We start from the raw sequence: 25821 nt of genomic DNA on the forward strand, positions 1-25821 counted from the left end.
GATTGCCCAGTTCAGGGTTTGGGTGGAGAAAGCTAACACATGCCCTATAAAATACCCCTGAGCCTGTTGGGTGCCAAGGTTCCACCCAAGGGGAGTTGAATGCCTCCCTGTCTACCATGGTCATTCCACAACAATCAATTGTCAAGAACAAAAAATCTGAGGTGCAGAAGACATGCCAATTCAACGTCTTACAAAATCAAACTGGCAACCCACAGGGTCTCCACACTTTATAAGTAGGAGGACAACCTGGAAGATTTTGGAGTACGATCAATATTGGCTGCATCCAGCTAAGCTAATGTCTAAAACCGCCCACCATTTCTTGAACAGAAGAAGAATTTGCAGAATACAATATTAAACTATACATTGAAGTAAACCCAGAACATTGCTTAAAATCAGGTTGTTTTTTTGTGGAGGGAGGCCCAAATAGCTGTCTATTTTCAGGATTACAGGAAGTTGGATTTTGCCCAAATAACTTTTTTGTAATAGTTTTTCCAAATCTCGGGCCTTCAGGAGAGATTGGAACCACAGTTCCCAGAATTCCCAGAATTCTCAACCCAGACAGGTCAGGAGGCAAAGAATTCTGGGAATTGCAGTCCAGTTGGGCAAAACTGCTCCAGCTTCACCTTCTTCTTCTTTTTCAAGCCATCCTACATCAAAGAAAATGCCATGCTTTTAATTTTTTTTTTAAACTAGGCAGCACTAATTAAAACGCCCCTTGGATCTGCATGCAACTGCTCTGCAGTTCCCCAGACATCCAGGAAGAGAAATACTGTTCTCCCAGATTCCCAGTCAAGCAAAACGATTTTGAATTGCTTGGAAAAAATAACATTGTCCCAGCTATGGAAGAAACTGGTAAAAAAAGGAGAAAGAGCAGTCATTCTGAGCAAAGTAGAGCTTGCTAAAGTCTGAAAGGTTTTATGCACTGAAGCACCACAATCCTAATTATAGAGCATTTTCAATATAACAGAACGACAAATGGGATATCGAACTGGAAGTTTGCCTTAAAACTAAGAACAGAAGAACAGCCTGTGGCTGAACGAGATCTATTGCTAGCCGTCAACCCTAACATCTAGTTCAGTGTTTCTCAAAGTTGGCCGCTCTAAGAGGTGTGGACTTCAACTCCCAGAATTCCCCAGCCAGCGCTGCTGGCCGGGGAATTCTGGGAGTTGAAGTCCACACCTCTTAGAGCGGCCAACTTTGAGAAACACTGGACTGGATTATTCTTATGGTCCTTCACAATCCTTCAGTGAAATGTTCAAAGCAAAAAGGGCAACAGACTGGACGTTTCCACCCAACCCAAACTAAGAATTGCACACAGTCCCACGAGCAGCAGCTGCAGGAACACCCACCCTCTTTTTTCCCAGCAAAGCAATTGTCTTCTACAAAGACTCCACTCCAAGCAGAGAGATTCGGACCAGATTTATAGCAGGCGGCTTCCAGAGGACCTGGAAACGGGCGATTCCGCTGAGCATGCCGCATTGCCCTCTAGGGACTTTCCATCCCAAAGCCTCAAACCCAGGAACAGCCAGAATAGCGCCAAGGTTGGCCTGGCTGCAGCCGCAAAGGCAGGCCCCTATTTGCATGGGAATTGCAAGACGTTCGGTTCCTGGGATGTTCCACATCAAAGCATTTTTCTCATGCCTCGGGCTTATGAGAAGATGCCGGCGGAGATGAACCGTAAGGGTGAAGTACGAAAGGGTGAACCTCAGCTCTGCCTGCTTGACTTTGCATTTCCCCCAGCAAAGTTCACCCCTCTCCCCAAGCCGCAGCTGTTGCGGTGCTGTCAAAGAGATGCTGCAGATCCTGCTGGGCTGTCCACACGAGGCTGCTTCATCCCCCCGAACACTTCAATTCCTTCCTTTTGCTCAGCCGGTTGACCTCACCCCGAGCCCCAAAGGAGCAAAGTCTCCAGGGGAGACCAAAAGTACCATCGCGGAGGATGTGCATGACCATCAGAAGCTCAGGAAGCGATCCCACCAGCTATCCCTACTTACTGGCCACCCTCAGGTCCAGAGTGAGATAGTTGAGCTTGTCCTAGTGCCATATTCCTTCATTTTATTTATTAACACCGTATAATGCCATCAGCTTCCTCTCTTGCCCCTTATTTGCATTTAAGGAAAGAAGGACGGAAGAGGGACAAGATTAGTTTCACATGCCTTCCATCCCCATATACCAAATTTGGGCGCAGGGGGAAAAGCCTTTATGTTAAATCCAAGGAGCTTTCTCTTTTCCAGATGAACCCACTGCAGAAACTAGGTTAAGTATAAAATTCTAAACTGAGACGCTTCCGAAACTAAGCTGGAGAGGGGGGCGGCGGGGAGAGAAAGAACAAACTTGGTATTTTCTCTTTTGGCTTTTTAAACACGCAGCAGAAGCACACGCAGATAAGACTGAACCAAGGAAAGAAAAGAAAAAAAGCGTAGTTTAAGTTCGATGCCGATTGACAGCTCAAACCTGTAATGCCAGAGAAGGTCTCTCATCACTGCTTGGTGCACAAGTGTGCACGTTGAAGAGAAAGAGTGGTTTTTAAACACACACACACACATACATACACGTGTGTGTGTGTGTGTATGTTAAATTTTTATGTCCTAAATTTTATATATATGCAATTTTTTTTATATATGCTAAATTTTAGAAGATTCCCTTCGTATTGCAGAATATCTCCATTTTAAGGATGTTGGCATCAAGCCTTTTAATACAGAGACTAATCACCGCAGTGCTGGGGATTCACAGGTAAAAACAAGGATTTAAATTAGTGCCCGTGGGCACCTCCTGTGTACTTATATAAGTAAGTAAACTCACCGTAGGTATATCTCTACTGTAAACTGCTAAAGGACTTTTTTTTAAAGCACTGAATGAGGATTTAATCCTGTATGTTCAAAATATGTATCTTGGTGAACTCATACCTTTATGGGGCCAAAGTACACGATTTAAGCCCAAGGAAGAGATATTGAAAGATAAGGGGGAAATTGCAAAATATAATCGTTAGGGGCTGATTATATTTTTTGCCTTCAGCGCAGAGTTTAAAAGAAGACAAAACGGGAGAAGGCGCCAGACCCTCGTGGCTTTTCTGCATTCAGCATTTAGTTGTGGGTTGTCCATCAGAGCCCAAACTGATCCTGTATGACAGTGTCTCTCAACCTTGGGGACTTGAAGATGTGTGGACTTCAACTCCCAGGATTCCCCAGCCAGCATGCATGGACTTCAACTCCCAGGATTCTGCTGGCTGGGGAATTCTGGGAGTTGAAGTCCACACATCTTAAAGTTCCCAAATCGGAAAAACAACCATCTAGATGATTATGCTGTTCTAAAATGCTTAAACAGGAAGCTTTCCCACGGTATCTGATTTTTTAATCTCCCTTTAAGATCCTTGCCCATCTGGTTTCCATGTTTATTTTGCTACAAAATGACTTTGCACTCCTGGCCCACCTGAGCAGAACCCTGACACCATCTTCCCCTCTTCCTCCTCCTGATCATTCATCCGCCTCCACCACTTCCCAAGGATTCCCCCCGTGAAACAACAGCAAGAGATTCAGAGGAGTCCAGGCATCAGTGATGGGTCATCACCCCATTCCTTTCGCTTGCTCTGTTTTGAACGCAGCCATTAAGCCATCTTAACCGTGATTGGTGCTGCACTGTGCAACGACCCCGCCCCACTGGGCTCAACGGGACTTGTCAACCTCGCTAGCTTTGGGCTGCTCGTTTGGGGAGAAAAAGAAAACAAAACAACCCACAAATTATATTACAAGCCCAGAGAAAAACAGTCTTGCTACAGGTAGTCCTTTACTTCGGGCCACAATTGGGACCGGAACTTCTGTCACTAAGCGAAGCGGTTGTTAAGTGAGTCACACCCGATTTTATGACTTTTTTGCCACAGTTGTTCAGCGAATCCGGCTTCCCCCATTGATTTTGCTTGTCGGAAGCCGGCTGGGAAGGTTGCAAATGGCGATCACGTGATCCTGGGGCTCTGTGGCTGTTGTAAATATGTACCGGTTGCCAAGCGCCCAAATTTTGATTGCATGATCGCAGGGATGCTGCAAGGGTCTCAAGTGCGAGGACCAGTCATAAGTCACTTTTTTCAGCACTGTTGTAACTTCCAATGGTCACTAAACAAATGGTTTTAAGTCGAGGACTACCTGTAGTCCCTTTCAGGGGTTTAACTAACTGGCTTCATATTCTGCTCCTCGCAAAAGGGTAGATGTTTCCGAGAAGCTCATTGGAAAGAATTCTTCTTCTCTGGCCACTTTCATTTAGAAGTCTGCCGCCACTGTCCATGCAGGCGCCATTCATGGGCCTGTCTATCATGCATCCATTTTACAGATGGGTAAGCTATCCCCAAAATGATTATGACTGCAGTAGAACAGATGTCCTCAAAACTGGTTTGCCCAGCAAAAAAAGAGCGACACAGAGACAGAACCTAACCTTTGATGCTGAATCTTGAAGATGGGAATTCCAAGCCTTTCCCATTTGGACTCTGGGATTTTCCCTGCATTGGGATGAAGTGATCTTAACCACCTTAAGACCTCCAAAGGGGGTGGATTTCAAACTTCACTGCTTCTAGCTGGCCTGTCTTCTGGCTAGCAATTATGGATTGAAAGTCCAGTGATAGAAGCAGAAGCTGCAGCAGGGGTAGATTCCTGAACTGGGCAGGGCAGGGGGGTGGGGTTGGACTAGATGATCTCTAAGGTTCCCTTCAACCCTTATAGCCTGTGTTTCTATGATCAGAAATAATTTCCTAACCGTAATTAACACAGCACCTGCCCTCAGGAATGAGGTTCCCTCCAGAGATCCAGATGATGCTGGGGAAGCTACTGAGGCTATTCTGCCATGATTTGGGGCAGGATGATGGCTTTGCCCCGCAGATTTTTTTTTAAAATTTATATTTCTTTTTCTGGATTTGCCTCTGTTTTCTATGCTTGTTTATATTGGGGGCGGTTTTTCTTATTTTTTAAAATTGTAAGCGGCCCAGAGCCCTTAGGAATTGGGTGGTCTCTAAATGTGTACAAATAAATTAAAAAATAAAAATAAAGAATAGAGATAGCGGACTCTCCTTAGCTGGCTGTGTTTAAACAGAGGCTGGACAGCCATCCGCTGGTGATGCTGCAGTGCGGATCCCCGCACTGGTGCAGGGGGTTAGACTAGATGATCTCTGAGGGCCCTTTCAACCCTCATCTTCAGTGATTATGATGAATGTTTCTTCAGTTGGGGAAATCTGTGCAGGACTAAGAGTGGAATTAATTCAGATGGTGGTGCAGTTCTCATATAAACTGCGTGGGTTTTCCCCTGCTGCGTACCCTCATCCGTATTTACCTAGAGTTAATATTGTTCCATATACATGAAGTGCAAATGCGAGATCTGAAAGCTTATACACATGATAAAAGTGGCGCATTCTCCACAAGAAGTGTATGATTACATAAAATGGAAACCTTAACGTAGAAACTTTTCAAGTGAAAAGAATGCCTTGGATGAAAGAATGAAAAAGAATGCCCCGTTTTTCATCGTAAGAGCCAACCCACCAGCAACATTTCTGGAGTAAGTCCTCATTCATGGCCCATCCCAGTGGATCATGCCCAAGATCGTTTTGGCAAAAGGCACCTTTTGGCAAGAGATTAAATAAAGCTTTGTAATAAATATACTCCATTACTGTAACTAAAATTGGGGAGGGGGATATCCAACTGCATTCCACTCAACGCGTTACAGCCGTGTTTCTCAACGTTAGGGGTGGCTGGGGGATTCTGGGAGCTGAAGGCCACATATCTTGAAATGCCTAAGGTTGAGAAACACTATATTACAGGTTCGGCAGCACCGGAACTCACCCCCTCCCCATAGGTAGCAAGGACAGAGAGTAGAAACGTGGGATCTGGAGGCTCATATGCCCTTGATCTCACCAGGCTACACTGTTCATTGCAGCTGAAGTCAGACACTCTTCCAGATCCCTGCCAGAAGACAAGTAGCTTATCAGGAGAAGTCTTCACCTAGCCTTCTCCCTGACGTGCTAGCTGTATAAATGCAGGGAGCACTGCCTGCTTGCGAATTTGGAGCAGGACATTCCAATAGTCCTGATGCTCCGTGGATGGGCGTCTGTGCCCCTCACAAAATCCCCCCTCTTACGAAAAAGCACAGTTCGATTTCTATGATGCATTTTAGTGCAGATACCTCAAGAAAAGGGCATCAAGATACATCGGTTGCATTGCCTAAGTTTCAAGCCTTTTTTTCCCCTTGCAAGCGAATGTGTCTGCAGGATGCTTGTGTGTGTGCGTCAAAAAAGTCAAGATGGTGGTCGCGGTGGGGCAAACCAGGTCAGGATGCTGGTAAAAGGGTCGCAGGGTTTTGACTGCACGGCTATGACCACCATCTTGACTTTTTTGACCCTCCACCCAACAGCCCTGCTTACAAGCTTATCAGCAAGAGCCCAATGAGATATTTTTAGAAAGGGGCTTCCCAAAATCCCACTGCTAAAATTAAAACATAGAGTATTGTGAAATCTCAGGTCTAAATTGCCACGGGAAAGTGACCAGTGCAATATTGGGCATTGCATTCTGTATTTTATTTTAAAATAAGGGGGCTCAAGGTTTGGACTAGGTCTGGGGAGGTCCAGATCCAGGTTTGCTGTCAGAGGGATAAAGTTAAGGCGGGCGGCTTTGATGAAAGGCAGCATATAAAATCTCAGGGAAAGTAATGACAAGGTTGTGCAAGCTTCCTTCTGTAATGTCTGGCTGCACTCACATAGCACACTCCTCTGATCACTGAATTAATCCCTTTCTGGGTTTGCACAATACAGTGAACGACAACCATAAGGGCCGGGTTCACGCATCATACCAGGCCGCAAAGACTCCAGTTGTGGGAATGCCAGCAATGTGCCGCATGCAAACTCATCCCTTTGGTTAGTCTTGGGAGCAGCTCCTGCAAAACCCAGAAATAAATCAACACAGGAACTGGACTCAGCGCGCTGTGTCTTTCTTTCAGCTCCTTCCAGTAAGAGGAACAGCGAGATTGTGTAAATTATTCCATCTCTAAAACCAGAAAAATCATTCTGGCGACCGCATCTCCGCTTTGCTAAGAATATTTTGAGCCCGGGATGAGCGAGACCGCAGCCTCCAACTCCCATCCCTTTCTCCACCCCTTTGTCCCTCCTCTTTAAGGCACTTGTAAAATAACAGGGCGGGTCATCCTGCCAGGGTGCCGGGCTGGATATAAAGTGAATTTGGCTCTCTTAATGTGCAAAAGAAGCCCAGGACTTGGCGGCTGGTGAAGGATAAAAGCCTTTCGCAATCTGTGGTTGGGGTTTCACAGCGGGGGCAATAAAAGGCATTGGGCAGAAAAGTGGATTCCTGGCGGAGGACACGATTAAGCTGAAAGGGGAGAGAGCCTGGGGGAAATCTTGGTATTTTCTGAAAAAGGACCCCTAGGGGAGTCAGGAAAGTCGTGATGGTGGCTGTGCAATCAAAGCAATGCAGGTAGAAAGGAGCAGGGTTTCAGATGTGCAGCCCTGACCCACCCCACCCCAGGCACCCCCAGTCTGATGTTATCTTAGCTTTGGGTCGATACCTGCGCTGCAAAAGCTAACAGGATATTAAACGTGGCACGGCGTCTCTCCAAGAATCCTGGGAATGGTCGTTCCGGGGGGTGCTGAGAAGCCCCCGTGAAAGAGCCTTTGTGCCCCGCCCAGAAATACCTTTCCCAGGCAGCCAGGGGTGCAGAAGGAGCGCGCAACCGGTTTGGGTCAGTAGTGTGGCCTGGAGGGCGAAGCGACGTGCAGGGGGCCCTCGGAAGCAGCCCCCGGACCTCGGATGGCCAGCGCCGTGCTCCATCCTCGCCCCGCTCAGAGGTCAGTGCTGGCCTTGGCGGTCAGCGCCTGGATCCGGGCCGAGTTGCAGCTCTTGCACAGGATGTGGCCGTCCAGCGGGTAGCAGCCCTGATTGTCGCCTTCGGACAGGAGCCCCCCGCAGTCCTGTAGGGGAGGGAAAGGCAGGCGTTACGGAACGGGAAAGGTGCCTGGACACTGACCGGGTAGTTGATTGTCCTTCTGCTTTCTGTCAAAGCCACCTGTTTGCAGGGATAGCTGTCCAGATGTTTGGGGGCGAAACCCCTGCGCTTCCTGGCCCCTGGCCATGCTGGGAGCCTCCTTCAGATTAAGTGGCCGCCTCTGCTGGGGTTGCAACCAGGGTGCCATGCCACTGACCCCTGGCACATCCTTCCAGAGGCAACGGGCAGGTGAGTTAATAGACCGAAGGCCTCCTGGAAGCCAATGGGGGGTGACTTGAGGACCCTCCACACCCACTTCTCTGTCTTACTTTTGGATTGGCCAAGGATCTGCCCAGACTCTTAAAGTTGGCTTGTTGGAAGGACAAATCAGAGTTTGTCTGGCAGACCTGAAACTGGAGCAAAGCTGGATTTTCTTTTGCAATGCAGGGCCTCCAGGACAGCCTGGTTTTTCAGTCATTGCTGTTGCTTCACCAGAACTCCCGGCTCTGGGTGCAAACCATCCCTAACACAGGCAGCTTTCCCAGAGAACCAGGTTGCAACCCTTTACAGTCAGTCCTCGCTTAACAACGATTCATTTAGTGACAGTTTGCACTTACAACAGTGCTGAAAAAACAAGTTACGACCAGTCCTCACACTTATAACCGTCACAGTGTCCCTGTGGCCACATGATCACAATTTGGGCACTTGGCAACCCATTCACATTCATGGCCATCGCAGCGTCCCATGGTCGCTTGATTGCCATTTTTGACCTTCCCGGCCGGCTTCTGGCAAGCAAAATCAGTGGGGAACCGCGCGGTTTGCTTAACCACCACGTGGTTCACTTAATGCCCATGGTGATTTGCTTAACAACTGCTGCAAAAAGGGTCGTAAAACCAAGTTGGATTCGCTTAATGACCACTTTGCTTAGCAACTGAAATTCCGGCCCCAGTTGTGGTCATTAGATGAGGGCTACCTGCAGTCAGTTTCTAGTCAATTTCACAAGCCCACTTTTAAAAAACCCAGTTTGATTTCTCCTACTTACAGAAGGTCTGTATCTCATCTCTATAAGCAACTTACAACCATGGTTAAAATAACTGCCGGGCTATCCTTCCATCATCCCTCCTAGCAGTGGCTTTTTAAGACCCCAAGATGTCCTGGGTCCAGCTCTGGGCCCTGAACTTTGGGGACAATTCCCAGAAACAGGAATTGGTCCAGAAAGGACAGGGAGGGTGACTGGGGGGCTGGAAGGAGATGCAGATGCCATGCATCTCTATAAGCCTAAGCAAAGAAGGGAATAAAGTATTTTTAACCAGAAGAAAAGTCAGTTGCGGAAGGAGATGGGGATGTTCCAGTCTCTGAATGCGTGTCCCAGGGAAGAAGGCCAAGAGCTGGCCTCTCTCCTTCAGAGTTCAGGGCATGGAGTAATGGGTTGAAGGGACAGGAGGTAGGTTCTCATTCAGTGCTGGAAAAACTTGCCAAGGGTACGAAGAGTCGGACGGTGGACCAAAGACCAGAGAGGTGTTGGGCTCCTTGGCACTGGACAGCCATCTCTCAGGGATGCTTGAACGTGGACCCCTGCCCTGAGCAGGGGGACAGACTAGATGGCCTCAGTGTTGCCTTCCAACCAAAGGATTCTGTGATGCTTAATAGAAATAAAAGTAGGGTGGCTTCCTCCCAAAACTTCCTTCCCTCCCTCCCTCTCAGCATCTACTGAAATACATATGGAGGTACGGATAGGAATTAATTCCCCTTTTCCGTTGAGTAAAATGGATGGAGTGTGATTCTGGATACCCTCCAACTGGTCATGGAAGTAAAAATTGCTGGCCACTCAGCCTCAAACTGCTTTGTGAGACATTGGGGTCTGTGTGGGCACGGAAAAGGAGTTAGAACTCTGATGCAGGGAGAAGCAAAGATTTCCCTCGGCGCGTGCTCAGCAGCATCTTGGCTAATGGGGGTGCAGCGATCTGCCAATTAGCCAAGAGGCTAAACCTGAGAACTCTCCTCAGTTGACACGGTTCGAAGACACCTCAGACCTGGGTTCTGGTTTCAGTCCCAGGAAAGTTGAGGCAGTAACTTCATGGGCGAACGACAGGTCCGACTGTTGCAATTTGTCCTGGGAAGACTGAGGAAGGGCAGTCGGCCTACTAAGAATTCTTCCCGGAGGCCGAAGACACAAACCTCACACCGGTAGCACTGGACATGGAAGTCGCGGTCTAAGGCCACAATCCGGACAGTTTCCTCCTGACCCTGGGCGGGCATGATGGGCTCCTTGCAGACGGAGCATCGCGGAGCAAATTTCCTGGGGAGAAAAAGGGTGACAGTGAATACTTGGTTTTGCGAAAGACGAAGAACGCTCCTGAGAAGCCATACATTCACATCTTGATTAGATCCATTTAGATTAGATCAATTAGATTAGATTAGATTAGGTTATAGGTAGTCCTCGATTTACGACCATTCATAAGTTCAAAGTTACGACAACCTCTGAAAAAGTGCTTTATAATCTGTATTCATACTTAGAACCGTTATACCACCCTCGCGGTCACGTGGTTGCAATTTAGGCACTTGGCAACCGGCTTGCATTTAAGACTGGTTGCACTGTTCTGCAGTCATGTGATCATGATTTACAACCTTTTTTGCTTGCTTCTGGCAAAAAATGTCCATCAAGAAAGCTAGGTACACTTAATGACTGCTGTAAAAATGGCCGTAAAATTGGGTCTGCTCACATGGTGGCTTGACTTATGACCACAATGACTTACGATGGAAATTCCTGTCCCAATTGTGGTTGTAAGTCGAGGACTACCTAGATCCATTTAGTGGCCCGACTCCAGAGGGCTAAAAAAGTTGGCATGTGTAAACATGCAATTGAAGCTCCACCCCTTTTTTACATCTGCCACATGCATATTAAAAAGGGGCAAGGCTTATCATAGTCATGCCCGCCATGCTGACTTGACTTTTTTGACCCCTGCCCACTCTCAAGCTGTCCACCATCTTCTGCCTCTCTCCACCTAACCCAGTTTACCAAGTGAGGTCAAGACCTCATGGCAGCCCTTATGCAACCTGCTAACCTTGGTTAGCACTGACCTGGGTTCAACTCTTTTGGGCGTGGTGTATTATACATACACAACCTGTTGGGAAAGTTTATGGTTGAGGGTATTGCGTGAATCCAGAAGATGGATTCAGTCCACTGTGGGAATGCAGCCTTTGGCTGGGTTAGCGCAACATACTAGGTGAGGCTAACACGGAGTTGCTAATTTGGTCTGTTGTGGGAAATGGTGGAGGGGTATGGAGATGGCCTTGAGGAAGATATGCATCAGCTTAGCCTGGACAGACAGGAAGGGGTGAGGAAGAAATTCAAGACTGCCCCTCCTTGATGCTCTTGGGTATAAGAGGAAGAAAGAGAGAATCCCTGTTAGGCTTTCAAGGTTCTCCTATTATACCCTATACCAGCCTTTCTCAACCTGTTTCTTGACCTGGCCTACCTCAAAGGGCTGACCCTGAGTGTCTTCCTGTCTCTGCATTCAAGATGCTGAACAACCTCTGAAGGAATAAACTGTGAGAGGAGCAGCTGAGAAGGAAACTCAAGATTGCCTTTCCTTGATGGTCTTTGGCATAAGAGGGAGAAAGGAGAATCTCTGCCAGGCCTTCCAGAGTCTGTTATTACACCCTATGCCAAGAAAGCAGAGCTCCAGAAGTCCTTGGGGCCAACCTGCATACCCCTCTTCCAAAATTTAGTACTGCCCTGCATTTGAGGTAAGCCAAGCCCCCAGTAAGTTAAGCCACATTAAAATGCATATATTTTATGAATACAGGCCTTGTGTTCTGTTAACCTGGGTTCGGCATCTTGTGTGAACCCAGCCCACACTTATTCTTCTTTCACGTACACCCACCCCACCCCGGGGTCTTCATTCCCCTTTCTCCTTTCTCCGGCCCTCCAGACGCTCCAGGAAAAGTCTCATGGCCCACCTGTGGAAATCCTCGATGCAGTGAATGTTGCCCCCAGCATCCACGGTGAACGGGATGCCATCCAGACTACGGTTGCAAATCACACAGGTGAAGCAGTGGGGGTGGTAAGCTTTGCCGGTGGCCCGCAGGATGCGCTCCATGATGGGCTTGGCACACACACTGCATTGTTCCAGAGTGTTCTGTCAAAAGGAAGCAGAAATGGGAACTGGTCAGCAACAAGCAATCACCCCGCCGTAGCCTGGCCAAACTCTAGCACCGTCTACATTCTGGAGCGTTTTGAGAAGGCTTTGCATCCACGTATCCACACGCCCATTTGTCACAGGCCATTTCCATGTGTTTAGACTAGCCCTTCTCTCGCATTTCCATCCTGCCAGAATTCAAAGGATCCATCTGAATCCTCGCCAGAGGAAACCGGTCCCTTCAGTCCAACGTTTCTCGCTTCCCTGAAGAAAGAAGGTTTTCTGGATGCACATGGTCAGTTTTGAATGGCAGCCCATCAAGGCAGGGCCTGGAACCAGGCTGTTGGCTGTCCTGAACAGAGAGCAGAAGGCGGTTTATCAGCTCCCTGAACGCTGCCGGATGAGGTCGGCGAAGCGACTCTCGGCTTAATGAGTTATGAAAGCCCAGCTCTGAGAAAGGCTGAGCATCCAGGCTCGCGCTCAGCACAACCACGTCAGTCACTTAGCCGCGTTCAGACAACAAACTTAGCCCAATTATTAATGGAATCCATTATCTAGGTTCTTACAATATGCTGGACTATAAATTATGCATGCGATCTTGGTATCAACATGGAATTAGTTTCCCACTGCTTTCTTCGGGGGTGAGCGTTCAATTCCCAGCCTAATCCACACCCTTGGGGTTACCTGGTGGTTCCCCATCCTCATATTAACTGGGTCCACCATTGTTTTGCTTTTTTACCATCAGCCAGGATCAGATAGAAACTGCCTCCTGCTGTGGACGGTGTTTAAAGAGCCTTTTCAACGGAGGGAAATGAGTTGATTGATAGCTACCTACAAAACCCTCCATATACCAACAGAGTATACCTGCAAATGCAAGGTGGTGGGAAATGAGGACATTCCTCCAAAGCCAGGCTGAAATGGGGCCAGGGAGGGTGCTTGGATCTTTGTGAACTGGCTGAACCCCCCGGCAAAGCTCAGAGCAGGGTCCTGCTGGCGTGCCATTTTGATGCCTGCTCAACTGCGCTCTCCTAACCCAAGTGGGGCTCAGCAGCCACCTTCCTTCTGCTCTGCAAACTTTCCCTGCTATGCAGAAGGGCGCGGTGGAACCAGCTTGCCAACTTATAACAAAAGCGTTTCCAGAAGCCAATAATTAGCAGGTCCCAAATTGGGGAGACCCTTTGCGGCCCAGGAGGAAAAAAATTCAGAGTCTGGGGGCATCTTTTCCGATTCACAAATATTATTCCGAGGCAGACGCTTTCAGGATCTGCAGCTCCCTTCCTCAGATGCAGAGACTGGCCACACCGATGTAGGGTTTAAATCACATTTTGCAATTATTTTGTTCTTAGATTTTGTTCCCCTGATTGTCCTTTTGGAACAAGGGTTCCCCCTGGTTTTGCAGAAACCAGGAGGAGTCTGGGGGCACCTTTCCTGGCTCAGCAATTTTATCCCAAGGCTTGGTTAGTTGGAAAAGCTGCCCCAGACTCCTCCTGGTTTCTTACCACCGTAGACTAACCCAGCTTTCCTCCGGCTCCAGCTCCAGCGGAGTGCTGTCAGAACAAAGCAAGGGCAACAGAAGTATCTGAACTAAGAGCTGGAATGTGCATTTGTGTCCTGGATTCTCACACAGAGCTGAGGATCAGCAAGCCGGAATATCACCCTTTGACGGGCAGAAAGGAAGGTGCTCTGGTGCATGTGCAGAATGCTTTCCCACCACTCACCGGATTATGTACTTGCAGGAGTGACCATTCTGCAACGTGCTGTCTTCTGGCTGTGTTGGGACTGCAAATCCCAGAATCCTGAGCCATGCAAAGGACTCAGGGCGGGGGGGGGGGGGAGTCTAGTTCCAGGCAGAACCCCCAGAGAGGAGGAAACAAGGAGAAACAGCCCACCACCCCGGCTGTGTCTGGGCCTACGCCTGTGTCTCCAGCACTTAAGATGTCAAATCACAGCTGGCCACTTTGTTCCAGCTGGCGTGGCATCCAGCCAGGACGGATTGACATCTTGGCACCCCTGTGACTCTCTCCTGTTCATCCCAGATGACACAAAGTAAATGCCACACCAGACAACCCTGGATTCTTGCAGGATAAATTAAAGGCGGCCGCCTAACAAGAACTGGCTGCAAAGATAATCCATCCTGCAAGTTGTGGTTGTGGTTGTTATTATTGTTGCCGATTCACATGGCCACCCATCTCACCAAGGCAACTCTAGCCAGCTAACAAAAATTAAAATATAATACAAATACAATGTGCAGGTAGTCCTTGTTTAGCGACTGCCTCGTTTAGTGACTGCTCGCAGTTACGAAGTGATGAAAAAGCAACTTTGCAACCCATCCTCACATTTACGACCTTCGCAGGTCTGTAAAGCAAAGGAAAACTGAAGTCAGATCGTATGAACCTTCGTGGGTTCACTTAGTGACCGCTTCGCTTAACAACCAAACTGCTGGCCTCATACCCAACTAACAGAAAGTGCCTCCTGAAAACACCATTCAGCAAGTGGGCTCCTGACCCCCATGCCTGGGAAAACAGCAGGCTTTGAGGTCAGAGTTATCTGGGCGTCACTCAGCACCCCCCAGTACCCACTTTCCGCTTCTCCATCTGAGATCTTTCTGCTTCCCTTTCTCCCTGTAGTGGCAACATTTTATTGATAGATAGATAGATAGATAGATAGACAGACAGACAGACAGACAGACAGACAGACAGACAGATTGATTGATTTAAAGCAGCATTTCTTAAAAGTGTGGTCTGAGGACCCCTGGGGGTCCCCCAAGACCCTCTCAGGGGTCTGCAAAATCAAAATTATTTGCTAGAGATTGAAGATATTTACAGAAATTTAAAATAATGTCACTCTTCCCATTTTTATTTTTTAAAGGTTTTTTTTTCATGAAAAATATTTTATTTACGTTAATATCTAAGGGTTTACCATTGTTTTTACATGGTTCAATAAATACATATTCTACGAATGCACCAATTTTAATTTTTTTAATATGGTAAATGTCGATGAATATAACTCATGCAAATAAAAGCTCTTTTGGGGTCCTCCATAATTTTAAAAAGTGGATGGGGAGCACAGATTTTAAGAAACACTGATTTAAAGAACGCCTGAGTCCCAAAGAGCGCCGGTCGCTTCACATCCCCCCCGCAAAAACACTAGAACAGCAAAATACGGCAGGTCCCTGGTTTAAGAACGTCCTGGTTTATGCACAACTCCTAGTTAAGAATGGACTGCTGTAAAGACAGTTTCTTAAAAAAATTAAACAAACAAACGAACTTTTATATATTAAAAATCTGAGTTAAGTACAATGTTTCGGGTTAAATACACAATACTACTTTGTGTATTATGATGTTTAAGATGTTTTAGTGTATTTGGAAGTGTTTCTTAAGTAGGTTTAAGTTTGTTTAAGTAAGTTTAGTTACTTAAGTAACTTAATAAGTTTCTTCTATATGCATAGAAAGATAAAATAAATACTATATACCAAGAGAAACATTTGATTAACCGATGCTAAATAACGGTTCCGACTTGCATACGAATTTGACTTAAGGACAGACTCAGGAACGGAACGCGTTCTTAAACTGGGGACCTGCTGTAATAAAAGAACAAAAAGATGGGCATTCAGAAAAAGCAGAACCTGACACAAACATTCTGCTTACAAACTCCTTGGTGCGAGATTTGGGTTCCTCTGCTTGCGTTCGCCTTACTTTAAGGATAAATGGTGGTGGTGTTCTGCTTCCTTTTTATTCCGCTGCTGTTCCTTCCCTCCCCAGGAAGCCTCAGCTAATCAAGTTTGCTGGGGTTGAATAAATCGGTGGAGTTGTTTGGAAGGGTGACTCAAACACACAGATGGGGAAGGGAGAGAAGGCTGCGTTTGCAAAAGGCTTTAAAACCATCTCTAGGCACCTGGTGACTGACTGTTTTTTGCATGCTCGCGTATTAACATTTGGTGACCGAAGGAAAGAAACATCTGTAGAAAACACCAGATCCACAGAGCAGAATGACATTTCTTGGAGATGTCCCAGCAGGCAGCGTTTAGAACATCATTTTCCTCTTGATGTTGGCAGGCAGCCTGAACCCCCCCACCCACCCACCCCCGCCACTCCCTGTCAGCCAACCATGAACATCTAAGAAAACTGCACTGGCTTGCAGACAGATAGAAATGCTCACCCAAATCATTCTGATTAAAGGAAGTCATCCGACAACTTTGCTGAAAATACTAGGGCCTCTAACGCTCGAGAAGAGTCACCAGATATGGGAAGTGGAAGAACAAATGCCCTGCATGTTTGCACACAGAAGACCCCCAACACAAACCAGAGAGCTGATGGGTAAGATCAATTTCCCATTTTGCCTTCTTGGACGGACTGACCTTATATCCCATGTCATTCGAACATTTCCTGAATGCTGATCTCTCATGTGGCCAAGAAATCTAAGCACGTGATTCCCAGGGTCTTATGTAGTTATCATACATGTTGATTTGCAGCAGTTGGGTTCATGTTCCCTGTGCCATGCATGTGGATGAAGGTATGAATGGGCATATATGAGAAATGGAATCCGTGAGATTCCTCAAAGCAAGCCACAAAGGTAGAAGGTTTTGCTCTGGAAGCTGTCTTCTGAAGCATGGAGAAAAACTTCAAAGTGAGGCCTTCTGAGAAGACACTATGAAACAAGAGGTGGTCCCCACATGAACTGGAGATGGCTGTGGCCACCAGGTGGAAGAGGGCCAGGACACATAAGAAGAGGACCAAGCTAGGACTAGCCAAGTCTTAGTTATAAAAGAGGATGGAGACTGTAGTCCTGGGGAACCACTATTGCCACAGACTGAACTTCCATGCATGGTGGGTATCCTCCTTTGATCCTTCTAAAACTGAATCCTGGTCTGGTCAGCTGGACCTCTGAGTTGGATCCATAGGCAGGGGTGCACAGATGTGTGGAGAAGTGAGTTTTTTGGTTAATAAAATCAACAGTAAAATTTTTACACCTGCATTTCTTCTGCATTACGAAAAGAACAACAAGCAGCAGAGGAGGACCTTCTTGAAAACCTTCCATGGGACACCAAGGGAATCAGCAAGGCCATGCTCCCTTATCCAGTTCCTTCTCTGATGGACCTGACCAAGCCTGGCTTTGTCTTAAGAAAAGTTCTGAAATCTAGAATGAAATAGACCCACTAATCCATTTTATTACAAAAAAAACAAACCCCACCTGGATTCCACCACTCACCGTTGGAATGGATTTTGAAAAGGAAGACTGCGAACGCCTTGGTAGTTATCTAAGGTGGGGGACCCCAGGGAGGCTCCAATAGCAATGCTCTTTCTACTCCTCTTTCAAAGCAGCGTTTCTGATCTCCACCATACAGCTAGTCAGCTCTGATCAGCCAGGATGGTCATGGGCCTAAGACAGGGTTTCTCAACCCTGGCCACGTGAAGACGTGTGGACCTTCTCATGCTGGCTGGGAAATTCCAGGAGTTGAAGTTCACACATCTTAAAGAGGCCAAGGCTGAGAAATCCTGGTCTAAGAAGAGGTGGGGCCTTCTTAATCCAACCCTTTGGCCAGCCACTCTGAGTGATCAAAACTGAGCCTTCAGTCCAAACATCGTACCTTCAACAAGGGATGTTCAAGTTGCCCTACTAGAGAGAAACTTTATCATCCATGTTGTGCCTTCTTAGGAGAGACAACATCTCTCAAGGGGGTTGACTCCTGGAAGACATGGATCCTCGGATCCCAAACCTCCCTACCATCCAGCAGACTGAATCCCACCAGGTGATTCCGGGGAGGCTACGAACTCCCAATCTACTTCTGTGAACTTCTGCTGGCTGCCTGCCTTCTCCCTCAACTCCGGCATCCCTGGTCTGAACCAGAGATGAAAAGGTGACCATGAGGGGATGGCCCTGAAGGTCCAGAACACGTGCAGCTGAACCGACAGACCACGAGCGAGACCTGAAGTTCTTCCCTCTCCCTCCCCACCTTTGCTTTTGAGATGCAGCAGTTACTGCAAAACGGGATATTTATTAAGAAGCCGGCCAGACCCACTTTATCACAGGGCCGAACCCTCAATCTGCTTTCGCCTCTATTCACAACAGAATCAAAATAACAGGATTCAGAGAAGGCCAATGTGTTGGCTCGGCATCGTATCTGCCATGCAATCTGTATACAATTACAGGAGGCGGGGGGGGGGGGATGAAAAGAAATTGGTTGCATTTCACAGCATTTTCCTTTCAGGGCTCAATTTTTCTCCTGTGCAAAAGACTAACCCTCAGTTCACGAATGGACGGGTGCTTGCAAGGTGGCACTAAGTAGCCTTCTCTTGTTTGTGTGTCATTTTTGTCCTATATACATTTCTTTCAATAAAGTGACAGGCACACAATTACATTTCCCCTCTCACTGTCCCATCCTTCCAGGATATCTCCTTTGTTGTTTATTCGTTCAGTCGCTTCCGACTCTTCGTGGCTTCACGGACCAGCCCACGCCAGAGCTTCCTGTCGGTCGTCAACACCCCCAGCTTCCTCAGGGACGAGTCCGTCACCTCTAGAATATCATCCATCCACCTTGCCCTTGGTCGGCCCCTCTTCCTTTTGCCTTCCACTCTCCCTAGCATCAGCATCTTCTCCAGGGTGTCCTGTCTTCTCATTATGTGGCCAAAGTATTTCAGTTTTGCCTTGAATATCATTCCCTCAAGTGAGCAGTCTGGCTTCATTTCCTGGAGGATGGACTGGTTGGATCTTCTGGCAGTCCAAGGCACTCTCAGGATTTTCCTCCAGCACCACAGTTCAAAAGCATCGATCTTCCTTCGCTCAGCCTTCCTTATGGTCCAGCTCTCGCAGCCATATGTCACTATGGGGAACACCATTGCTTTAACTATGCGGACCTTGGTTGTCAGTGTGATGTCTCTGCTCTTGACTATTTTATCGAGATTGGTCATTGCTCTTCTCCCAAGGATTAAGCGTCTTCTGATTTCCTGACTGCAGTCAGCATCTGCAGTAATCTTTGCACCTAGGAATACAAAGTCTTTCACTGCTTCTACATTTTCTCCCTCTATTTGCCAGTTGTCAATCAAGCTGGTTGCCATAATCTTGGTTTTTTTGAGGTTTAGCTGCAAGCCAGCTTTTGCACTTTCTTCTTTCACCTTCATCATAAGGCTCCTCAGTTCCTCTTCGCTTTCAGCCATCAAAGTGGTATCATCTGCATATCTGAGATTGTTAATGTTTCTTCCAGCGATTTTAACCCCAGCCTTGGATTCCTCAAGGCCAGCTTGTCGCATGATGTGTTCTGCGTACAAGTTGAATAGGTAGGGTGAGAGTATACAGCCCTGCCGTACTCCTTTCCCAATCTTAAACCAGTCCGTTGTTCCGTGGTCTGTTCTTACTGTTGCTACTTGGTCGTTATACAGATTCTTCAGGAGGCAGACAAGATGACTTGGTATCCCCATACCACGAAGAACTTGCCACAATTTGTTATGGTCCACACAGTCAAAGGCTTTAGAATAGTCAAGAAAACAGAAATAGATGTTTTTCTGAAACTCCCTGGCTTTTTCCATTATCCAGCGGATATTGGCAATTTGGTCTCTAGTTCCTCTGCCTTTTCTAAACCCAGCTTATACATCTGGCAATTCTCGCTCCATGAATGTCATGCGCTGCCTACCTCTGAATAACGCTCAGACACTGGTTCGTGGATCAGGCTCTGGTTTATTTGCAGGGCAGGTACAGCGTCGGTAGAAAAAAGCTGAGAGTGACAGGAGCGCGCCGGTGCGGGGTTTAAATACCCCGCGCCGGTCAGCGCCCCCTCGCTCACGGTCACGTCACCCCCCTTTGTCCAATACGTTGCCCTGCCGGTGGGTGAGGGTTTCCGGGATCGCCCATCATCAGGTTTCCCATTCCTCTGCTGATTGCTTTCAGCTGGGCGATCCCCGTTGTATTGCCGCTGATGGCTTGGGTGGCTCCGTGATCCGTTTAGCTATTGTTTGTTAGCCGTTAGTCGTTGTGGGTTGATGGCTACTTATCTTGTACCCCTTCACCTATTTCCTTGTCATTGTCATGTGTGCCATTGCGCTGATGACTTTAGCTCAACGGCACTCATGACATACTGCCCCCTTTTCGAATAGTGTTCTCCCCCGGTTTTCTGGGTTTTCCCCGTGGAGCTGTCAAAACGCCACATTTTTTTTTTATTTTTTTTTTTCCAAAGTTCCCGCCGGAGTAGTTGTCGCCCCTCCCTTTGCTCCTCCCTCTACCACGTGCCTTCCCAGGGTGTGTCCATGGTACGCATGCTCGGGTCCTGACCTGGCGTGCGCATGCTCCAGCCACACCCTGTTTGTTTGGCTCAGTTCGGCGAGGAGAGAGGCGTGGCTGGTCGGGTGCTTCTCAGCTCCAGGTAGGGCCCTTCTTTTTCTTATTTAAAATGCGTCGCCTTTGTTGTGTCTCCTGGGCGTTGCCCCCAGGTTGCCCTGTTGGCTTGCTTGCCACTCCCCCGTGGCCGGGGGGCGGGGGGAGGGTGCTGGCGAACGTTTGTCACCACCCCGTGGGCCCGGGGCGGGGGGAGTGAGTCCCGGGGGGGGGAAGGTCCACCCAAGTCGCGGGCTTGGGGGGGGCCCTTTCCCTTGGGGCACGGGGGGCGGGGGGGGGGGCCTGCGGGGGGGGGTTTGGTTTTGCTGACCTTGGTTGCGGTTTGTCGGGGTATGCCCGGTGAAATACTCTGGTCAGGTCAGGCGCGTTAACGTTGTGCGCCGCCACCCATTCCGGGTGGGGGAAGTGTTTCCACCTGACCAGATAGTGTAGAGTTCCTCGTTGCTTGCGGGAGTCGAGAATGTCCCTTATCTCGAAGTGGTGTTGCCCGTCGATCATCACCGGTGCGGGCTGTGGCGTGCTTGGGTGCCATCGGGAGGTGGTTGCCGGTTTCAGGAGGCTGGTGTGGAACACCGGGTGGAGTCTCCGGAGGTTGTGTGGCAGGTCCAAGCGTATTGCTACCGGGTTCACTATTTGCGTGACTCGGAACGGCCCGATGTACTTAGGCCCCAGTTTTTTCGAGGGTTGGGTTGACTTTAGGAACTTGGTGGATAGATAGGCCATATCCCCCGCCTGGAACGTCGGTTGTTGGCGCCAGTGCTTGTCGGCCTGCTCTTTGTAGGCAGCCTGTGCATCCTTCAGCGCCGCCGTGATTACTGGCCATGCTTCCGCGATCTTCCGTCCCCAGTCGCTAGCGTCCACCTGGGGTTCCGGGGGTTGAGGTAGCTCCGGTATGGGGACGAAGTCGCGCCCCGAGACTACTTCGAACGGAGTTTTCCCCGTGCTCGTGTGGACGGCGTTGTTGTATGCGACTTCGGCGAACGGGAGCAGTTCAGCCCAGTCGTCTTGGTGGTAGTTAGTATATGATCGTATAAATTGCTCTAAGGTGGCATTAAGAACCTCAGTGGCTCCGTCCGTCTGAGGGTGCCAAGCCGTAGATAGGGCCTGTTGGGTCCCCGTCAGCTTCAGGAAGGCCCGCCAGAATTTGGAGGTGAACTGTGTGCCCCTGTCGGTCACCACACGTGCGGGACATCCGTGTAGCCTGTACACGTGGATGAGGAAGAGTTTGGCTAGCTGTTGTGAGGATGGGACCGACGTGCAGGGGATGAAGTGGGCCTGCTTTGAGAAGTAGTCCTTCACCACCCAAATGGCCGTTTTCTTCTGGCTGGGTGGGAGGTCCACTATAAAATCCATAGAGATTTCCTCCCATGGGCGGGAGGGTTCTGCCACCCGTTGCAATAGCCCCGCGGGTTTGCCTGGTGCCCGTTTGGCCCTAGCGCACGTTGGGCAGGACGCCACGTAGGTTTTTACGTCTCGCCTGAGCGCGGGCCACCAGAATTGACGCCGTGTTAGGTGTAGGGTCTTGAGGAACCCAAAGTGTCCCGCTTGCTTGGCGTCGTGTGACCTATGCAAGATCGCCTGGCGTTGCGAGTCCGGGACGTAGATTCTGCCTTCCCCCCATGCCAGGTCTTGTGCCATCGTTACCTTGTCGGGGTTTGCCAGGAACCAGGGGTCGGTTTTGAGGGCGGCGGCGAGGTCCGTGCGCATTCCCCCTGGTAGTTGCGGTTGGCTTCTTTCCGTCGCCGGTTGCCCCGCCGTCGGCTGCGCCGTAGAGTCGAGCTGCCTCCGTGCGCCGCTTCGGGTGGTCACGGCCATCCCCAGTTGCGAGGCGGATAGGACCGTCCCAATGGTGTCTGGGGCGGGCTCTTCGTCTTGGGGCAGTCGGGAGAGGGCGTCGGCCAGGAAGTTCTTCTTGCCCGGCATGAACTTCAGCTGGAAATCAAAGCGGCTGAAGAATTGGGCCCATCGGACCTGTTTTGGGCTAAGGCGTCTAGGCGTTCGTAGGGCCTCGAGGTTCCGGTGGTCAGTCCAGACCTCGAATGGTTGGGTGGCTCCCTCGAGTAGGTGTCGCCATGTCTCTAGTGCCGATTTCACCGCGAAGGCTTCTTTCTCCCAGACGTGCCATCGCCTCTCTGTCTCGGAGAACTTCCTTGACAGGTAGGCGCATGGTTTCAGGAGTCCCGTGGGGTCTTTCTGTAGCAGGATGGCTCCCAGGGAGAAGTCTGAGGCGTCGGCTTGGACCACGAACGGCCGTTCTGGGTCCGGGTGCGCGAGGATTGGCTCCGTAGTGAACAGCGCTTTCAGCTTGTCGAATGCGGTCTGGCACGCGGGAGTCCAATTCAGCACTGTGCCTGGGTTCTTGGCGCGTCGGGTGTCCCCCACCCCTTTGGTTTTGAGGAGGTCCGTTAAGGGGAGGGCTATCTCAGCGAACCCCCGGGCGAATGACCTGTAGAAATTCGCGAATCCGAGGAAGCTCTGTAGTTGCCGTCTGTTGCGGGGCCGCTCCCAGTTTAGCACCGCTTCGACTTTTGCGGGGTCCATTTCGATGCCGTCCCCGGAGATTCGGTACCCCAGATAGTCTAGGCGCTCTTTGTGAAACTCGCACTTTGTAGGCTTTGCATAGAGCTGCGCCCTTCTGAGCTTGTCGAGGACTTGCCTGACTAGGGTTACATGTTCCTCGTGCGTTTTTGTGTAAATAAGGACGTCGTCGATGTAGACCAGGACCCCCTTGAACAGATGTTCATGCAGTACCTCATTGATGAGCTGCATGAACACCCCAGGGGCCCCCGCGAGTCCGAAGGGCAGTACCTTGTACTGGAAAGCGCCTAGGGGGCAGTTAAACGCCGTCTTCCATTCGTCCCCCTCCCTGATTCGGATGCGATAGTACGCCTCGCGAAGGTCCAATTTGGAAAAGACTTTGCCCGTGGACAGGTGGGCGAGCATGTCCTTCACCAGGGGTAAGGGGTATTTGTTGGACAGGGAAGCCGCGTTTAGGCCCCGGTAGTCGGTGCAGAGCCGTAGGGTCCCGTCTTTCTTCTCCCGGAATAAGACGGGGGCTCCGACCGGTGAGCATGCTGGCTCTATGAATCCCCTGTCTAGGTTTTTATCGATGAACTCCCGGAGGGTTGCCATCTCCTTCGGGGTCATCGAATAGATCTTTGGTCTAGGTAAGGGGACGTCGGGCAGTAGGTCGATCCGGCAATCCGTCTTGCGGTGGGGGGGTAGTTGGTCAGCTTCTGCCTCTCCGAAGACCTCGGAGAAGTCGGCGTATTGTTCTGGTAGGTCTGCTGTGGTAGCGGCGTTGTCTTGTGTGGTCGCCTCCGCTCGTCCTACCGTGGGGATGCTTCTGCCCGCTGGAACTGGTGCTCGATACTCGCCGTCGCCGAATGTGAAGGTGCGGGTCTCCCAGTTGATCCGCGGGTTGTTTGTCGCGAGCCATGGCATCCCCAGGACTGCAATGGGCCGTCCGATGTGCGTGACTACGAACGATGTGCGCTCGGTGTGAGTGCCCATTTGCAGGGTGACCGGCTCGGTTTGTAGCGTGGCTGGTTTCCCTCCCGCTGTAGAGCCGTCCAGCTGGTGGAATGCCAGCGGCGTGGGGAGGGGGAAGCAGCGGAGGTCGAGTTTGGCGACTAGGTCGGGCTGGATGAGGTTTTTTGAGCACCCCGAGTCCACTAGTGCCGCGGCCGTGGTGGCTCCGTTGCCGGCAGAGAGTTGAATTGCTGCCAATATTACGGGGCTTTCGTCGTTTCGTTGAGGTGGTCCGCGTTGCTGTCCCACCGCCTGCCTCGCCACGCGTCTCAGGGCAAGCGGGGAGCATTTCCCGCCGGCTGGTCGGGGTCTGTATTGTCCTCTTCCCCCCAGTAAGCGTCCCAGCCCTCTTCTGGTGTCGCTGTGGCCACGGTCATTCGGCGGTGAGGGGGCGGCCCCGGGTTGGGTGGTTTGGGGCTAATTTTCGGAGTGGGTTTGGGCGCGCTGGTCGGCGGTCGGTTGGCGAAGCAATCCGCCGTCTTGTGCCCTAATTTGCCACACCTCCCGCAGGGCTCCCGGTTGAACTTCTTTTTTGGGTATATGGGGCCGGCCATCCCCCCGTGTGGTGCGGGTACCTTTTTCCCGGCATAGTTTGTGTCTTCCGTGGTTGTCATGAGGAAGGTGCGGTGCGCATGTTCGGCTTTCCCCGCGAGGTGGATCCACCCGTGTAACGTTTCTGGGTCGTCGCGGTAGAGGGCCTATTGGAGAACGTCGCGGTTGAGCCCCCTTTTGAACATTTCCAGCAGGGTGGTCTCGGACCAGTCGCTGACCTTCCCCGCGAGGGCTTTGAACTCCAGGGCGTAGTCAGGGACCGTGCGTGTGCCCTGTTTAAGTCTTTGGAGTGCGCTTTTCGCCCTTACTTTGGCTAGGGGGTCTTCGAAGTAGTTTTTCATCTCATTGATGAAAGCAGGGAAGGTGGCGAGGGCGGGGGAGCTGGACTCGTACAGTTGGACGTACCAGTCCGCCGCCCTGTCTTGGAGTTTGATCGCCACGGCGGCGATCTTGTCGGCCTCGGAGTCATAGGAGTGTCCGTGCCTCCCCATGAACTCCCTAGCGTTGGTCACGAAAAACGAGAGTTTTGTGGGGGCCCCATCGAAGAAGATGGGGAAGTCCTTTGGGGCCCGGGCGTTTTGTGCGGCCCCGCCTCTCGCTTCCCGGGGTGTGGTGTCGGCCGTCTGTGCCGTCTGCTGACCCTCCGCTGGCCCGTGTGGGTTCGGTGCTTCGCTCGGGGTGTGGGCTTGTGCGGGGACGTCGTTGGGTGGCGCGGGGGGCATAAGCGCCTGGAGCATGGTCCGGAGTTCCGTCAGTTGAGCCCGCATGGCCGCGAGTTCAGCTCGTGCCTCCTCGTCCACAGCCTGCCCGGCGCTGGGGCCGGTCCCGTTGGCGCGTCCTCGGGGGTGGGTTGCCGGCGGGGTTCATCGTCCCTCTGCCGCGGGTCCGCTTCCTCCGCCGTCTGATGGGTGTCTCCGTCGTCCTCCTCCGTGTTGACCGCCGTGGGGCTGTCGCTCCACGCCCGTTGCTGGGGTGCGATGTGGGGCGCGGGGTCCTCCGCTGGTTTCGGAAGTCGTGCTGCTCCCTCCCGCGGTCGGGTTGCCTCCGTCGCCATCTCCCCTTGGGGTTGGAGCTGAGGCTCGGGTCGGGTGGGGTGGGCGTCCATGGCTCCGGGAGTCCGCGGTGCCTCTGGCCTTGGTCGGTCCTCCTCTGTCTCTTGCCGCGCGGCTCGCCCTCCTTGCCCGCGCCGCTCCGGCCTCATCTTGCTGGTCTTCTCGCCGTCTACTCCTCCCGCGGCTCGTTGTCGTCCGGTGGGGCTCGGCGAGGCTGAGTTTATGACTCTCAGCTTTATGTCATGCGCTGCCTA

At 50.5% G+C, this 25821-nt stretch overlaps 1 protein-coding gene across 2 annotated transcripts in view; it reads right to left on the reverse strand.

Annotated features, from left to right (window-relative positions):
* Nucleotides 1–4954: 4954 nt before the first annotated feature.
* The window catches only part of LPP (LIM domain containing preferred translocation partner in lipoma), a 210258-nt gene continuing 189391 nt past the window's right edge, over nt 4955–25821 (reverse strand). For both annotated transcript variants that reach the window (XM_063306245.1, XM_063306244.1), the window contains exons 8-10: nt 11929–12107; nt 10144–10264; nt 4955–7951 (exon numbers count right to left, since the gene is read on the reverse strand). In XM_063306245.1, the coding sequence (XP_063162315.1) occupies nt 7823–7951; nt 10144–10264; nt 11929–12107 (429 nt within the window). In that variant the 3' untranslated portion in view covers nt 4955–7822. The remainder of the gene's footprint in view (nt 7952–10143; nt 10265–11928; nt 12108–25821) is intronic.

The sequence above is a fragment of the Candoia aspera genome, chromosome 6, assembly GCF_035149785.1.
Source record: "Candoia aspera isolate rCanAsp1 chromosome 6, rCanAsp1.hap2, whole genome shotgun sequence".
NCBI classification, from domain to species: domain Eukaryota; kingdom Metazoa; phylum Chordata; class Lepidosauria; order Squamata; family Boidae; genus Candoia; species Candoia aspera.